The 19,143-nt window shown below is 36.2% G+C and overlaps 1 protein-coding gene across 1 annotated transcript in view; it reads left to right on the top strand.

Annotated features, from left to right (window-relative positions):
- The window catches only part of TMC1 (transmembrane channel like 1), a 79,257-nt gene that overhangs the window by 35,644 nt on the left and 24,470 nt on the right, over positions 1–19,143 (top strand). The window contains exons 4-9 of the mRNA XM_080373371.1: positions 2,830–2,920; positions 4,133–4,214; positions 8,890–8,996; positions 10,276–10,374; positions 14,540–14,682; positions 17,318–17,462. Coding sequence (XP_080229497.1) covers positions 2,830–2,920; positions 4,133–4,214; positions 8,890–8,996; positions 10,276–10,374; positions 14,540–14,682; positions 17,318–17,462 — 667 coding nt within the window. The remainder of the gene's footprint in view (positions 1–2,829; positions 2,921–4,132; positions 4,215–8,889; positions 8,997–10,275; positions 10,375–14,539; positions 14,683–17,317; positions 17,463–19,143) is intronic.

Raw genomic sequence — 19,143 nt, 5'->3', positions numbered from 1 at the left:
GAGAGTCAGTAGCATTAAACCTGGCAATCTGGGTCACCACCTTCAGAAGGCAATGTTTTGGTTTGTCCTGGAGAAGAAGCTTAAATGCTGTTCACACTCAACTTGAAAGTTTGCTTATGGAGAGTCCAGTAGGCAGAGAGGGATAAAAAATACTACTTTTTGTAGAAAACCTTGTAAAAAGATATTTAAAAAAGTGAAGAGAAAGTTTGGATTAAAATACATCTTTTTATGTCTTTCATTATGGAAAGTTCCTTCTTGTTTTAGCTTAGCTTAATTTTATAGCAGAACATGTTTGTGGAGAACTTTTGAGTTCAGCTACAGGTACAAAATATGTTCGTGTCCACTATAGAGGATCTTTTATGTGTTAATGGTTGTTTTCATATTATTCCCTTAAATTTCTGACTTACTACTTCACTATAAAAAAAAGAACAACCTGCAATGTGAAATCTTCATATTCTTCAGTATAACTGCATCTAATTACTGACTGAAAAGCACAAGTTTTCTACAGCTCTGTAGGTTTTGATTTCAGTAATTTTTCATGAACAAGCTCCAGTGCTTAATTACGTAGTGATAGAAGTGATGGTAGAAGGTTTTCCTCTTAAGTCCAAAATACGATATGCTGACTTGGGTGATAGGTACGTTCCCAGTTTATTGTTTCTGGATGCTTTTATGGTACTGTTGTTCCAGCACTGACTGCTGAGTTTACAAGGAAGCTGCCATCTGCTGTTAGGACTGCCACTATCTCCTGACAGTGCAACAAGATTTTAAATCTTGAGGACATGGATTTAAAAGGGACTCTCGGACATTGGTTTCCTGAAGCTGAAAGAATCTGTTCTCTCTGACTTATCTGAAATTTAAATGTAAAATTTTATGCGAATCAAAATGATAGAAGGAGATGTGAGCGTGGAGCCAGAAAACCTCTGAAGGACCCGAAGTGGCTTTGAAAATAAAGAAGGCTCAGCCAGTGACAAAGTTAGCTAAAACACAGAAAGATCAGACTCCAAAATCCAGCACACAAATGTGATCCAGAAGAATAGAATTGAGAATGAGGGCTCTAGAGCCTTAAACAGATGCTGACTTGATCCCTGAAGAACACTTTGAAGTGGTAAATAGGTGGGATGTGTGGCTGGGTATTTTTGTCTTTTTTTTTTATCTGGATTTGTGCATGCCTTGTGCCACAGGGAAAATAAAAGAAAAAGAGTGATCAGATTGTGATTCATGTAATTGTGTGTAGCTTTTTGCTTCTGCCAACCTGTGTCTTTGAAAGAGAAAATGGGATCTCAGATGGTGTGAAAAGGGTGCTAAACTCCTGGGGAGGTTAGGTGAGGCGAAACTGGTCCTGATGCCTCACCAGCTGGGTTTAGATGTGAGTTCTTGGAAGGTGAGAATTCTCAGAAGGTTCTCAAAGACTGAAAGCCAAATTCAGTAGCTCAATTTTGCACCATCTTGGGAAGCATAGAAACAAAAGGTTGTTCAGAGGCTTGTTACTGTGAGCTAAAAAGTCTGGCACAGTGGGTGTCTAGTGGGGAAAGGTTTTGATAGGTCTTCAGCTGACAGTATGAAGATCACCCTAAGCATTTGTGGTTACTAAAAATACATAGTATTTTTAAAGTGGCTGAGATTTTTAGCCATGAGTTAAGAGAAAATATGACATGGCTAATATTCTTCTTCACACATAATTTTAACTTGCCTTTATCACAGCTATGCCACTATTCTGCCAATGCCATTGTCAGATTTTGCAGTTTAACACAATCTTTTTGCTTGCTTACATAAAATATGTGAACAGAAGATATAACCATGATAATTAATTTCACTCAGTGAACTTATCTCTAGTGCTTCTGGAGAGCCATGATCACAATTAACATTTTCCCAATAGTCCACTGTTTCTCAAGTGCTTAGCGCAATGCCCAATACAATATGCAATTCTTTGCAGACATCTAGTGTGATGAGAAAAGAGTTACACGGTCTTGTGCATACACCAACAGCTAAGGATTCTTATTCTATTTTCCAATGCTTTAGATCAGGACATTTAGCCTTTAGGGAACATTTTATCGGTAGACAGACATGGAAGTCATACTTCTACAGGAAAATTATATAAAAATTATATTATAAATCAGATTAAATGGAAGAAATATTAGTATACTTGTGATCTCTTTTTATTGCTTTATTGTGTGGACACTATTCCTTTTTAAAACAAGTTAAAAATCTTTCTTTCATAATTGTATATCATTATTTAACTTCCATATCTTTATAAGCAAAATTTAAGTGTTTTGGGGACCAAAGAAGGTACAATTCTAAGAAATTTTTCTGAAGATGATATATGCAGAAATTATGAAGAATTGAATTAAATTTAGTCTTGAGAAGGGTAGACAAAGGGGAACCAAGTCTGTAATGTATATATATCTCCAAAATAAAAAGTGAAAATAGATTTCCCTTAGATAGTTGGACAACAATTTATATTAGTTGGAACCAGGAGGAATAACAGTTTGTGAGTGGCACAAGTAGGCAGCAGCTGAACTGCAGAAGAAAGCCACTGTGACTAAAAGTATTTGATGATATTAACTGGTTGTAGGCAGATCTCAGAGTTCCAAATGCATTTTGGATGTAGGCAGATGACCAAAGTGGCTTGTTCTGTTTGCATTACATTTGATTAGTCTTCTGTGAAATACAGAATCTCAGAACTTTTCTTTCTAAACATTACTAAGGGAACAAGATTATAGAAAAATCTATGAGGAGTTAGGACACATAAACAATTACATTGATATGGTAGAGACAATATAAAATTTACCATAGCATCATGTCTTTCTCTCTTTTGCCCTCATTTTCCAGGGAAGCCCAGCTTTTTGTTGAAAAGTTTGAAGGTGCTCTTGGAAAAGGAAAAGGAAAAAAATTCTATGCATTCAAAGTGATGATGACCAAGGTAAATTTATTATTTCACTAACTTCATGTAAAGCAAATAAGGAGCCTTTTGCAGATTATTGCCATATGTACCCATCTTCCAAAACAGAGTTCCTTGTCTTTCTTTGCATTTTAACACATGTATTTCCACTTCTCTTGCATGAAAAGATTTCTAACATAAGCTTCCAGTTTGATTGAGAAACTTGTCATCAAAACAAAAATCAACTGGTTTGCAAGAGTTTAATATCTTATTGAAGTTAATTTCTTTTGGTGTAGATTGGGCTTTTCTGTGGACTGAATCCAGAACTCAGTCTTTCTTTTGAGACAAACTTCTGTGAATTATCACAAAGTGTATTTTTGCCCCACAGCAAAAATACTGTTAGCATCTCCACTGAGCCAAGGTTCTAGGTCCACGTATATTCTAATATGGCTCTGTAGGACTGACTGAAAGGCCGAACAGTGGTTGCTGAGGACCCAGTGTCCAGGCAATGTGTATTCTGGCAGCTCTTTCTCTGGGCTAAGACATCTATGGTCTCAACAACTACATACCCAGCACAGTGGATGTGGATTAGCATGCCTCTCAACTATGTTTTTTGATGTAGTTTTATGCTCTGACACCACTTTATAGTGCAAATACAAGTGTAGTAAATTGAGATGGTTTGGAAGATTCACTTCAAAAAACACACTCTTGGCCAAATTAAAATGCTGATGCAGAATGATGCCAAGAATACTTGGCAGGACTACCTGCTGTGGCTAGGTTCACCCTTAGACTGGATTTTCTGCAAGCAGTCGTGTAGTCTCATCACATAAGCATTAATGTTCACAAAAAACAATAAGACTTTCAAACTCAGCTGGGCACTGGAAGCTCAAGTGCAGAAGTTAGACTTATCCAATAGATAAACCACTGGTTAGAGTAATTGCAATGAAATGACACAGCTTGAGCTCCAGATCTGAATTTTGAATAGCAAAGGAAATAACAAAATAAACTCTTAGAAACAATTAAAAAAATATTAAATGAATGGCATGAAAGGAAGGGATTATTTTATTATTCTTCTTGTGGAAGAGATAAGGACTTCACACAGAGCCAGTAGGAAACATATTCAGAACAAACAAAAGGAGATGGTCCTTCGTGAGCTAGCGCTATCTGCCAGAGAATACTGTAGATGATTAAGGGGAAACTGAACATCTGGGCATTGAGATGATGGTAGTTTTTTTTATCTGTGACCCTTTACAGAAATGGATGAAATTTCAGAGAGATTTTGAGAATTTTAAGACAGCCTGCATACCCTGGGAAATGAAAATTAAGGAGATTGAAAGTAAGTACTTATGGAAGGTAATAAAGAATAGTATCTAATATCATATTCCTGATGCATGCCAAAGTGGCAAATTACTTTTCAATACTTTAGAAATATATATCTGTATTCAATGTGTAATATGAAATCAATGAGTATTTATTTATTAAGCTTGATGGTATAGCTAGTTGAGAGAGTGTTAGTCAGCTTACAGGTGATCCTTGAAAAGTGGAATTGGGATTTAGCTGTTGCCTAACATCACTTTAGTTTGCCTGTGTACTATAATTATTTCTGTGATGTTTTTTCATCACCTTGAGACTTATGGTATTTTGGCATTATTTCTCTCATTTTCAACTGCATAACACAACACAGAGAAAATAACAGAGGTCTTAGATGTCCCTATATATTAGGCATAGTGTAGTTAGTACTGCAGGTATGTTTGAGAGCAGGTTTTTGGCAGAGGTGAGTTTTGTGTTCCAGTTCCAGTGGTGAATTAAACTGCAGCCCTCCCTGAAGGAAATTTGCCTTAACTGCGTGGATACCTGAGTGAGACTCTGCCACTAATGAAATGCAGATGGAAAAGTGCAATGAAAACTTATTTTAAGAAGTTGCCATTGGAAGAAGCTGTGGGTTGCATCAAAAGTCAATAACTATAACAGAAGAAAAACAGGAAAATGATACATTGTTAATTTTGTGGAGTTTTAGACTACAAAATAGCCCTTGAGGAAAAATTATACAATGTTCTCAAACATATGGTCTACAGACCACTGAACAGATTACCTACTCACTCAACACAGAATTTAGGAAGCAGCTGCTGCATATGTGTAGTTAAAATCAAACTCAGCAGCAAGATGCATGTGGTGTCCTAGTGGACTGGACACATAATAGATGTCTTGAGGATCTGTGAAAGTAACGTTTCTGAAAGTTTCTGTAAAGGAGTTGTCCTGGCACAAACTGTTCTGCTAGCAGTAACTTCCAAGAGACATATTTCTTTCCTCATAAAATCAGAATAAAAAATTGAACAGGGTATTTTTTTCCAGTCCCGCTTTTGTATCTATTTATTTTTTCATTTGAAACAAGTAACATTTTTGCTGTCATCTGGAGGGTCCCAAAATCACAGTAGGATAGTACCTTTTCATAATCTCAAGGGGTAAGATTATGAATTTTACTCTCTTTTTATTATTTTTTTGTTCTGTTCAGTGTATTGCTAAGGCAAGCTGCAATTGTTTCTTTTACTTGCAGAAACAAGGTTCTGTCCAAATATTAGTAATTTAAGAAGTTTAGTGCAAAACCCTGTAGTCTAGAATAAGTCTTGATTTCAAGGGAACACCTCTGAAATATTGCTGAGGAAAATAATTTTAAATCACAATAAACCTGGTTAATCTAAGCAGTAGCTCTCAGCCCATACCTAAGATTTGTATTAGCGCATTTATAGTACTGAGATCAAGGTTGTCTTAATGACGATGCTGATAAAGCTACCATGTCCCAGAGAAATAGGGCATTTAGATAATAAAATGAGAAGTGAGTGAAACTGAAATAGAAAAAAGCTAGTCTATGTATAAGGGAAGAGTAAACATTAAGATACATTGAGTCACAGAGACCAAAAATCTGCTGCTTCAACTTCTTCTAGAAATGTATATAGGTCAGATGTGTACTACATTGGTCATATGTATCAGGTTTAGTAAAGTGGAAAGCATTATCTTGTGGTTTTTGGCATTTAACAAGCTGTTGGTGTTGAGTCAAGGATTACCCTGCGTTCTTCAAATTTCAGGTTAGCAGAGGTAGTATAAGATAATTTGTAAAACTATTTTTTATGTCAAGCTCTCATCAAAATCTCCAGATTTGATCAGAGATCAAATACAGAACACATTGGAGGAGCACCCACCTTTTTAACAGACTCAGCTTCAAGCTTGTATGCACAAACTCCAGGGAATGAAATATTCTTAACAGTTGCTGCCTTCGGACATGGAGTTGTGTTGATGAAGCAGAAGTAACTCTGCAAGGGGAGGCTCCAAACTGGGCAAGGACCAGATTCCTCTGAGTCCTAGCAGCCATAGCTGTTTGGGGCACAATTCAGTCCCTTGTAAAATGACTTAAACACATGACATCAAACAATAAACAGAATGTACCTGATACTGCTTATAAGGAATCTGGCAGAAAAATGTCTTTGGTTGCTTAAGACTTTACATAAGAGTTGCTAAATACAGCATATTGAACACTTTGGAGAATCTTGCTGGCACAGGCAACACCCTGCATGTAACCACTGGATCTCTCAGTCCACCCAAAATGCTGAAGAGTGGTTGAAGAAAATAGTTGAACACTAGGCTTGGACACCAGGATCAATATTTAAAAAGATGTTGTTACACAGCAATGTTTGCGTAGAGTCCTTAGTCATGTCAGTTCCCATGGGCTGCAGTCTCATGTAGCAAAGTACGGTTGCATAGAGAAAACTGGAGTGAGCACTGCCTACTCAACAGCCCATTTTTAGAGGAGACAGTACAATGAAACAAGCAGCAAACAACATCAGATTGTGACAGGTAAAGTAGGTTGTTTGGACGACTTGCAAAATGCACTGACTCAGTTCACTTGCCACAGAGTTGCGTCTGTACAACTGCTTTCCATGTCAGTACACAGTTTTGCATTTTTAAAGTAATGTTTCTTTTGTGCCAATTTTTCCACGAGGACACAGGTATCTGGTACATTTCATTCACTAGTACACATGCTTAAAAATGAAATGTTCATAGGTAGCTTCTGCTCCTTCCAACAGATGGGATTATAGGTAAATTACCACCTGCTTAGCACAAAGGAACTAGAGGTAAAACTTTTATGTAAACCTCTATGATCACTGCTAATACTATGCTTTAAGCTACTTCCTTTCCAAAGGCAAGCACAACAGAAAGAAGTGCTTATTAACAGGGTATAAGAAGAGGTCATGCTAATAGCACATAAAAGAGGCAAGAATTTATGAAAGTTCTGATTGAATTTTGCATGATCCTAGCTAAAAGAAAGTGTAAGCAGCAGAAGCATGAAAGGAACAAAAGCCTGACAATTATGTGCAGACTACTTTGTAGAGGAAACATCTATTTTTCAGCTATAGCTATATAAGCTATATACATATATATACCAGCTATAAGCCTATAAATACAGCTTGGTGGGAAGATTTAAACACCTTCAAGAAGATACTTTTGATAAAAAAGGGCTCATTTAGGATAGGCCAGATTAATCTAAGAAGGACACCAGCTAATGTTGTAGGTAGATTGAAGTGCTCTTTCTGCTCTGAAGAAAAAATTCTGATTTTATTTCAAGGTCACTTGTAGATACCCAAGAACAACCTCGACCCAGTCAGATAATTCAATGGTCATACTGCTGTGCCTTAGACATGCTACAAAAGAGTATAGGAAAAATACATAAATATTAACTATTAAACATTATTAATATTGGCATGAGAAAACACACCTTTGTTTTAAACTTTTCATACTGTGTCCTAAACTACAAAATTGCTCTAACCACACATTTAGACTTGATATAGGAATCATTTCTCTTGGGCCTGTGGACTGGCAGCAGGAGCACTATTAATATTTAGATACTAAATTTCTTTCATTTCAGTAATAATTATAATCAACATTGTCATTTAATAACAAAATAAAGTAATGAAAAGAAGAAGAAAAAAGGAAAGTATTAATTACATTTAAGCCTTAGCAAGAAAACTCACCTTTAACCTCTGCCTAATTTCATAATACTCCCCACTATAACAAATAGGACCCTTGTCACAGAGTTATTTCCTTCTTATTATTTACTATCAGAGTGCATCAGGCACCTTAACTAGACTGTGCCTGAATAAACTGTTGAAAGGTCACATTTTTCTTGTGAATGACTAGTAACAGAACTGAAAACTGCTGTTTTTCTAACTCTGAGAGACAGATGAGCCTGACTGCCAGCTGTCCTGTATTCAGCAGAGCTGTGCTGCAACAAACTGGGCTTGAATTTGAACTGTTATTTCAGTTTGGCCTGAATTGCAGAGTATTAGTCAAATCATGCCCTTAGTGCCAACTGCTTCCCCTGCAGTCTCTTCTTCACACAGGTCAGGGTCAGGAGTCTGTAGTGGGTGGAGTCCAAAGCTTCATCTGTGCACCTGGTAATGGAACTGCCTCCATACCTGCATGCTGGTGGAACACATAAATAGCAACGCAAGAGAAAGAAAGGGTACAAAACACTGGCAGATATTTTTATTCTTCCCTGGTGAGCACTCCAATAACAGCACTTAAAGTATCTGGCTAATTCTGTGCTGCTTCTGATTAAAACTGAGATAAGTACTGATTCAACATGTCCAGAATACTTACAGTTCACATCAGACAAATAAATAAATAAATAAATAAATAAATAAAGGTTATTTGCTGTGAAACCTGCCACTAGGGGATTTATTAATAGTTTAGTAATAGTAAATGTCGCAGCTTTTGCACAACCCTAAATACTCCGTGTAAATAATACTCTTACATTTTTTGCTTCTGTTTTCTCTGCCAGGTCAGTGAATGCTAGTATGCATTCTGGAAAAAAAGTATTAGAATTATGGTAATAAAGAAAATTAAAAGCTTCCCCTGACTGTACTTATCTTAAGTGAACTTTGAGCATCTTCATCTTAAGGTAAAACAGCATGAGACAACTAACTTATTTGCTCTTTTCACATCTCATGTTTTCATAGGTCACTTTGGCTCTTCAGTAGCGTCTTATTTCATATTCCTACGCTGGATGTATGGAATAAACATGATTCTCTTCGGACTGACTTGTGGACTTGTAATGGTGCCTGAGGTGGGAATCTTTTAAATTATCATTGAGAGTTGTTATGTGAATTTCTGTCTTTGCAGCGAGATTTCGTAGGACTGGACCTTTAAATAAATTTGTAATCTCTTTATGCTCCATTTAAAAGTATTAAGGTGTACTAAGGCTGCAAAGATGTACTTACCTTGTGGACAGTTGTCTCTACACAGACATGACTTGAAATAGATACAACAGAGAAATGTATATAGGATTGTGTCCTGAAAGTGCTTTCCCACAGTATGGAGTTGGAGCTAAACTTTTTTTTTTTTTCTATGGGGAACTAAGGAGAGGAACTGAGTCTAAGAAGCAGCCAAGTGGAGTACCTTGACTAAAATGTGCATTGTAATAGAAAGATACATTCCAGACCTCTGAGGCACCATGGATCCTTCTCAGTTGCATTAATACTCACATGCTGATAACGCCCAACAGGGCTGTAAAATCCCAAGAGAGACCCCTCATGTTTTGCACTGTGTGCAGCATCACTATTAATAATGCTGCTCAGAGCAGATGTAATTCAGGCAGAAATCACTTCTGTGAAATGTAATATTTTTCTAGTTCCTTTGAACCATGATACTGTCTTTCTGAAACGGGGGCTTATATAAAATTAAAAGTATTGTGCCGTCTCCCTAATTTCATTATTCCATATCCTCTTACTTATCTTACCTCCTAGTAAGCAGTTGGGAAAGAGTCACATAGGAATTTCCAACAGCTTCCTAGTATAGTGTTTCAATAGCATGATCCATCTTCAACTGAAGCCAAAACAGGAAAAATGCCCAACAGTTTGCAGGATAAAGCTTGGAAAGGACCCTGTCAGGACATAGACTGCTGAGCAAACATCTTGCCAGGAGCAGTGGGCCCTCAGAATCAAAAAACTGAATCCTTAGCATCTTCCCATACACTTCAATTGAAAAAACAGTAAAATCTGTAATGCAAGAAAAATTGTTCTTCTGGTCTTGTGTGTAAGACAAACACCACTCATCAGAGGAACCTGGATTTCTGTCTTGCCGTTAAATGTAAGAGGCACAGTTTGATAATCCATTGATACCATTGGAACATTACTTTAAATTTAGAAAACACCATGAATGTGTACTTAAGCATAGTTTCAATCATTAATGCAAGGAACAATGAAAAATATTGGAGAAATAGGTCATCCTCACTAAGCAGTTTAGGAACACAAAACAAGTCTTCCTAAGAAATGACAGATCACTGTCTCTTCCCTTTGTTGGTATTTTGCTTTAAAATGTAAATTGCTCTCATTTTTTGGTTCAAGGCTTTGATGGGGAAACCATACGGCTCTTTACCTAGAAAAACGGTCCCAAGAGCTGAGGAAGCAACTGCTATGAACTTTGCTACTCTCTGGGATTTTAGTGTAAGTGCATAAATTTGCAATAATGCATATTCACATGACTGATTTTATGGACTTAATTGATTATTTAATATTTCAGGAAAAGATGGCAATAGATTTAATCTAATACTTCTTTTCACAAGTTCTGAGTACAGACATTTACTTCAGACAAAACAAATAATGAAGCTCAATGTCCACATGCACATTTCAGTATATGCAGCAATTCAAAACCATGCAGCAACAACTCTCAAAGCTGGATTCACATCCCTGGGTATTGATGTGCCATTTCTTATAGGTGAATTTTGTCCTTTATTTTAATATGATTAAGGTTCCAAATGTGAGGATGCAGTGTGAATTAGAAAAAAAGAAAAGATAATCCAATAATATGCTCTGTAGGCTTTTCCTAAAACATTTTTTATTTTTAGTCTTATAGAACATGCAGATACTTTAGCTGAATTGAGAAACATATCTTAACTCTTTACCATTGACGTGACACCCAGTCTGGCCTGTGGAGCTATACCTCTTGCACTGAAAAGTTAATGGTATATTCCTAAATATGTCATAATGCTTTTTCTTCCTGAAAACAGAAGTTTTATCAGATTTTGTGTGTGGCATGTCTCTGTAGTTGGCCTCTTTATATAAAGATGACACAAATTTGCGTAGTCAGCTAATGATAAATTTGGTATTGCAACGTGTTTCTTAGAAGGCTAAGTTTCTCTGTGGCATGCAGTCAATGTCGTCAAAAGGTACTCTGCACTGTGAAAGGGTGCAACCATCTAGTTAAGGTTTTTCTGCAGATTAATGGAAGCAGTATCCACAGAACAAAGTGTGATTTCTCCCCCAGTCTTTCTTTACCTTTTGTAAAAGGTACCAAGACTTTGAAAGACTTATGCATATACATATCTTTTAGCCCTTGAGTTGTTTTAGCAACAACAAGCATGAATATAATGTTAGTAGCAGACCCGTTTCTTGGAAAAATGAAGTCAGGTGCAGCTTCCTCCAGTTTGCAGCTCAGGCTCTCCAGCTGTCTGCAGAACAACTCATCTAAATGTGACCTCTCCATGTAGGTTTGACCTGTGTGAGGTCCCATCCCACCTATGCTGGTGAGGAGAACAGTGCAGGCAGTCTCAGAAGGGGCATTCATACCTGTTCTCTTTCCAACAGGAGGCCAGCTCTGATCTCCCCTGAAAAAACATGAAAAGGGTGGAATGTTTATACTTCTCATTAATATTGCCATTTTTCAGTATGGTTGAGGTGTGGAGAGATCCCCAAGCTTGTGATATTCAGATCTCAGTCAGGATTCATTGGTTTTTGGCTCAATACTTTGTGGACATGCAGATGCTGCTGTATTTTGGTCCTTTATTTAGCTTCCTTGGCTCTATTTTCAACCTTTAGCTATCAGCGGAGAAAGGATTGGGTTGTAAGACAAGAGAACACTGGAAAAAACCTTACTGGATATATCTGTTTTCTAATTTACAAGTAAATCTTTCAGGCTTATTAACTGTAAACAACGGAATCTAAAGAAAATAATATAACAATGGCTAGAAATTAGCCATATTATTATTATTATCATCATCATCATCATCATCATTAGCAAATGTTTGTCTTTTCACTATAAGGGTACGTAAAGTGAACAGATACTTCTGCCTTAGTTTACCACATAAAGTGATGGACCCTTCTTGGATAGAAAAGAGTACAAAAAATTTTTCTAAAAAAGCCGTGTATGTAACATTTTGCAATGACTGCTGCATAAGTTGACAATGCTTCTGGTTCATCAGGAGTTTATTATTAGATAATAATAAAATGAGAAATTAAAACATAAGGGGGAAATTGGAGACAAAGGAATCACAGTAACTTGGACATTTTGTAAAGAGAATAGAAACTAGTAGAGCTTTATACACCTAATGGGAACAAAGCTTTTAAAAGAAATGCATTTGAGAAAAGATGAATGAAGACAGATGGTAGAAAGGGAGGGGAAGTTTATAATTGTCAGAAACAGGATCTGACATCTCTGAAGAAGAAAGTGTTGCAAGTAACAGGGTCGCAGTTAACACAAGGAGCAAATGCACAGGTAATTAACATGGAATAAAATAGTGAAAGAGGTATATGTCCTGACATATTGAGGGGGAAAAAGAATTTTATTGAGTTATGTCAGATTGATAAATTCTCCCTGAAGACAATGACATCTTTAATTAAACAGCATAGGAAACACTACCTTTCATCTGCTAGCAGTTCTTGTGTGCTATCAAGTAAGTTACAAATAAATGAACTCATATCAACAAACATTACTTCAGCCTGAAAAAAACCCCAAACCCCACCAATCTTTAAGACATTAAAAAAAAAAAGAAAGATGAGCACAACATACCTTTTGAGTTTTTTGCTCATTTTCTCATTTTCTGACATGGCAAAAAGAAACAATTTTGGATTATGATATATTTCAGCTGGAATTCAGTTTTAACATTGTATGTTTTACAGTTCAGATAATAATCCAAATGTAAAATTCAGACTTTCAAGGCTCATTACAATAAAGCATTTGACCAATAGCCTTATCTCTCCCCTCTTTTATGTCAGGCTCAGAAAGGAGAGCAAAAGATCTTCCATGCATGCCTACCTTTACACAGCTAAAGATATTTCAGGTCTACTGGTGACATGCAGTAGGCAAAGCCCAGGAAACAACATATGGAATGACATGCAGTGGAGGAACTACTCTGACTTTGCAGAACACCGCGACTTAAAAAGCATTTTAGTAATCTGCAGAATCCAAAAGGCTCTCCAGAGCTACTTTAGGCTGTATTGAAACCCGAGCTAAAATGGAATTGTAGGATGCTTTAATGAGCAAAAATATGCAGATGATATACTATTGAATTTGAATGTTTCCTGAATGATAGAAATGTTTTACTAGTAATTAGTAACAAATGTGTTCTACAACAGTATTTCCCTTATCATAGAAAAAGATACTACTATCTGTTGTGTAGGCACATCTCTCAAAGCTACTCTGATATTAAGAAAAATGAGATATGTTGATTACCAAATCAAGACATTTTGAATAGTATTTCTGTTTATCATATATTAACATTTTATTTTCTGCTTAGGATTGTAAATTTGGTTTTCCAGATAACGCTCTGACTCATTTCGTGTACAGTAAGAGCTACAACAAATTAAGTGCATGTTTTGCAATAATATGTAAGAGAAAGGTGTTATTTATTATAAGTAAAATGAGCAACTGAAAAGCAGGAGGAAAGTAAATTGCTTTTTTAATTCACAAAACTCTCAGCTTGCTGTACTATTGTCAAAATAATGCAAGGTGCATCCACCAATTACATGGTCAAATACTCTATTTCACTTGAAATCATCACACCCAGCTGGAGCTTTGCTACTTGCAGTGCATGTGCTAAGCTGTCCTTGTAAGGGCTCTGCATATAGTCTTCTTCTGGGAGGCAAGTTCTTGCTCTAACCTGAGGATTATCAGGAAGCTTTAGCTATATGGATCATTTTAAATACCAGCAATTATTGCTTACAGATGATAGTGTACTAGTAGTTTATTTTGAAAAATCAATAATCTGACCAGGAGAAGAGACGGTAATTCTCGCTAAGATTTTTAGGAAAGGAAATGCATTTTGACTTGCTGAGAAAGAATACGCTTACATTGCACTTTTTACAGTCTTGGAGTCTAAGTGTTGAAAAACTCTGCATACTGAATAAACAGCCATAAAATGCTACTGACTATTGGTTAACATATATTGAATGATCACCCAATGAAAAGTAGACACATTGTCAGAGAAGGCATACGAGAATTTTGTATTAAATAGGCTTTACAAGTAAATTTTATAAATGTGAAAATTAAGTTAAAAATCTACATCTGAAAGTAATTTGTAAAACAAATTTTGTAAACCAAAAAGTTTTTGTCTTTAAAACAAGAAGTATGAGGGAAAAAAATAAAGTTTTGACTCATTAAGATGTAGATGGAGTGCCCATGAAGAGTTTTAAAAATAAAAGATTTGAAACTTGACATGAAATACTCTAAGCCTTTCCAAATGAGAGATTTTCCATCCTGTGAGATTTATTGTAGTAATGCTTACAGCTCTTTTGAATGCATCGAAATTAATGTTTCAGTACTTTGCTATTGTGCAATTCCTGATTATTTGCATATTGAACAGACATGACATTATGATTTTTGCTGACTTTTCAGGGCTTTGCACAGTATTCTGTACTCTTTTATGGTTATTACAATAACCAGAGGACAATTGGATGGCTCAAGTTCAGGATGCCTCTTTCGTATTTCCTTGTTGGAGTTGGGACTATTGGCTACAGCTTTATGATTGTCATTCGAACGTAAGTTCTCCTTGGCTCTGGAATAAAGTACATTTAAAAAGGAATATAATGCCATTGTTGACCACTGAGATATCTTTTTGAAAATATGATAATTGTAAGGGCAGGACAATGCAAGCTCAAGTGCAAGGTCAAAGTCATGTAAGATTCCTTCAGTCTGTATTTATTTATTTTTCTGCAACAGCAGCTATGTTGCAGTGCTGTGGAAGTGCAAAAAAATCTTTGCTGAAATAACATAACAATTCCCTCTTGCAGGAAAAATGAATGTATAAAGTAAGGAACAGAGCTGTCAGCCCATCTTCTCATAATACTCTGTATCTAGCAGTATGTCAGCTAACATCCAGGACATTCAATTGTTCTGCGTTTAATGATACCTTATGTGAGTTAAATTCTTTTACAAAGGAAGAAGACAAGAAAGAAAGAAACATATGACAAATAATTTTGTGTGTAACTCAGTCAGCAGTAAATGATTCTCAGCAAGACTATAGTGGTTAGGTCACATTAGCAAAGTTGTGCAGAAGCATTAATGCTACTGACTATAATAAGGATTTAAAGTTCTGTGGAATGCAAAATAATCTTCAGCAGTGTGCAAACTATGCTTAATATAACGTTAAGAACATAGTGTTAAAACAGTAGGAAGCACAGGGGTAAGTGAAACAGGGCCTAGGCAGTATGACTCGTGATATATTAACTTTTTGGCTTTTGAATTCTGGACTTCAATTTTGCCTTAACATCAAAATTTAAATGAAATAAATTTATTATTTTATAGCCAAATTCATTACTGCAATAAACTGTGATAATTCTGAAAGCTTCTAAGAAGATAGGCTGCCAGTTAATATAATCTTTAATACTCTTGATTCAAGCTTGATGACCACCTGCCATAATAATACAGTTAGCTATAGTGGTGGCTTTAAAAGATGCCTACAGTGAAAAAAATCAGAGAAATGCACGTCAAGGTTCAACCACACTTGTGAATATAGAGAAAACTGCAGCTAATCTGTTTCCACTGTTTTGTGCTTAAGTAATTATTTTTCACTTGCATGAGCTCTGGATTAATTCATGTTCTGTTTTCCAAATATTCATGTTTCTGTTTTTTGGAGGAGGAATAAACAGCTGCAATAAAAAAGGTAATTAGTTTAGCTCAAAAATATATTTTAAAATGTTTTTTGATGATGTAGCTGTGAAGGTTAGAAAAGTCTTAGCCTCAAATAAATGTATTTCAATGACTGTCACCCAGACAAAAAAAAATAATAATAATATCCCTTATAGTAGACAATACTTGTGGCCCAAACAAAGGAATATCCTTGATGAAAAAAAAGACATTGTAAGAGCTAACTTGCCATATGGTCACATGACACTAATGGTGATCAATGTTTAGGTAATCTTATGAGCGGTTCTTGCAGTCTTTTGCTCTTTGTTATTTCTCCAGAAAGCACAGAAACTAAAAGCAGAGTAAGACAAGGTGCTATCATTTTTCTGCTGTTGACTGATATCTGAGAAAGGGAATATTTACATGAAAGAAGCAGTGAAGCTTATAAGGACTATTATTCTGTTTAGGAGAAACATTTAAATTCAGATAGAGCTCTCTGCAGGTCTTTCAGTGTATAACATAAAATGGAAACTTTTCTGGTCTCAAAGAAATAATATCCCAGCCACAAGACTATTCAGTATTTCGTTAGGAACTCTTGTGAAGGAATTATCTTAGCCTAGAAACCTAGAGTAGGGCAGATCCTACCAAGAACCTTTCATAATCTCTGTCCCTTCTGTATACAAGCAGTATAGCACACCAAAAAAACAACCACCACCAAACCAACCCTGGTGTTAGTTTATGACAGCTCAGAAGGATTTTCTGTGTTATTTACTTACTTTTCTTTTCCTAGATTTGAAAGTATATATTTTGCTGGACTGTTAAAGTGTAGCGCATAGAAAGCATTGATATTAATAACATAACACTACAGCATTAGTGAGCTTTAAAATAAGCCTGCCCTACCAATATACTTCATGCTTGTGCTTAGTAGTTTGAATTAAGTGATAAAGTATACAGAATCAAGACTATTATTACATGAATGACAGCATTTAAAACGGAGAAGTTAGTAGTCAAGATTAAGTCAAGTCACTGAAGAAATGATTTGATATTTCTGGATACTGTTACAAACCTTGTTTATAAGTGCATAGGAGATGAAAGGGAAGATATAAAGCTGTATTAGTGACACTTTTATATGGTATAACCAGGTTTTGTGCTGGCTTGTTATTTTAGAATTCTTTTCTCTTTGTGAAGTCTCTAATAAAATCTGTTGCAGTTCAGGAAGCTCTTCAGCTTTCTACTTGAGAGGTCTTTTTGATGTTGTTTTCCCATCGAGTTTCTCATCCAGCAGAGTTTGTCTGAGCTATTAATGAAATAAATTCATTCTTTCTCATCAAAATGTGTGTTGTGAGCTCATAAATTTTCTAAATATGCAAGTCTCCATCCTTCTTTCTTGTTACAGACTGAACTTTCCAGACTTAATAGGACACGGCTGACTCCAATAATATTTTTTTTTCCAGAACAATGTTATAATTTAGGAACAATTTACAAATCATTCTTACATAGCAGAACCAGTTCTAACAAGGTCTTCCTGTGTCTGTCTGGCTTTTGTAGAATGGCAAGGAATGCAAATGACGATGGTGGTGGGGATGATACTAGTTTTAATTTCAGCTGGAAAATGTTCACAAGCTGGGACTACCTGATTGGCAATCCTGAGACTGCGGATAATAAGTTTGCCTCCATCACAACAAGCTTTAAGGTAACATAGAGCTCTGTAAGGAGAGGTAACCTGATTTGTCTTTCTCACTGGTATGAATTAAATGGAAATAAGTTCAAGTATCAGCTGTACCTGGGCCTAGAAACTTAAACTGGAATTGGCAGTTTTATACTCTTCTGAGTCTGGATCTTTGTGCCTTGCCATCTTAATTTTTTCCCTTTGACTGTGGAAGGAAAAGCATTAATGGCATCTTCTGTGTCCTCTGTGACCATAGTACTAGTTTTAGAAAAACGATTCTACTGTAAAAATAATTGTTTCTTTTTTCTCATCTGTGACTGCTTCCAGTTTCTATAGTACTTGTCTGAAAAACTATTTTTTAAAATGCTGGTGACATTTTGCCAATCTCACATTGTCATATTCTCTTGCTATACTGAAGAGATACCATAAGATAAAGCAGTAAAATGGTCTGTAAAGGGCTATTCATCTTGTCAGAAGAACTGGCCTTAAAATTTTGAATGTATACTTGCAAAAAAACCCCCAAGGTTATTTTCCTTCCATAATATAAAGCCTTCTTTTCAAATTAATTATGAAATATAGCCCAGTTTGGAAGGAATCCAAGGTGGGTTTAAGCCTCTTTTCAGTTTATAGGGTATGTTGATTCCAAGAGTCATGGTGTGGGGAATCTGGGCCAGGATGCAAGATGCACTGCTGTGAAAAGAGTGAAGGGGATATATTTTATCTGTTGAATGCCAAAGAATATGTTTCTACACTGTGGTCACTGGGACACACCGGTGCAGCAGTAAGGGAAAATTTAGTTTTCAGTGTAATAATGTACAGGGAATACACTCACAAGGTGTTGCCAGGTAAAGAATGTGATGCTAGATTTGCAGTCACAGTGACGATATACAACATGGGGGCTGAAGGACCAAGCACATGCCACCCTTCCTTTCTGCAGGGGTGGTATAGCCAATATACCACCTCACCCTGCCCACCCTCCCAACTGCAGACATAAAAGATAACCACATTCAAAGTCAGTAGAAAGAAAAAGAAAGAAAAGGTCCAAGAAAAACAAGTATTGAGGAAATACTGACTGAAAGCACTGAAACTGTGTGAGCTTTCCCTGCCTACCTGCTAAGGTCAGTTGCTAAAAGCTATTTGGAGAAGAATACAAATAATTTGAGACAGAGACTTAATTTTGAGAAACAAACTAAGTTTTACTGTGATCTTTGCAAACAAGCAAGGAACCTTAGAGAAAAGGGTTTGTGTGAGCTATGGGAATTTTTCTCAAGAGCTTTTGCAATCTCCTTTCATTTGTGTAAAAAACACAAATCCCAAGAAAAGCAGAGCCATGCAGAGTAATTGTTGCAATGCAGGAGTTCAGCTTCCCCTCTGGACAACTGATCTCTACACCAAAGTGAGAAGCTGTAACCAAACTCCCTTTCACAAGGACACTTCAGAACAAAAGCTCTTTCTGCTGGCAAAAGTAGAACCTGGATATTACAGTTATACTAGAGTCTCAATATAGTCAGTCCTGGCCAAAGGTACGTGTGGGACAGTTTTTATTCTGCAGTCTGAAGATGCACACTATTTGCCATTTTTGGGATTCCTACATCTAAACTGTCTTTTCATTCCTTCTGAATTGCTGATTTTCAAATTAAAACTTTTTGCTCTTTTCTCACAAATGCACATTTTTTAAAGTATGACAGTTCCTTTTCTGACAGCT

This window comes from Falco punctatus, assembly GCF_963210335.1.
Source record: "Falco punctatus genome assembly, chromosome: Z".
In the NCBI taxonomy this organism is placed as follows: domain Eukaryota; kingdom Metazoa; phylum Chordata; class Aves; order Falconiformes; family Falconidae; genus Falco; species Falco punctatus.
This window is presented reverse-complemented; position numbering and strand designations above follow the sequence as displayed.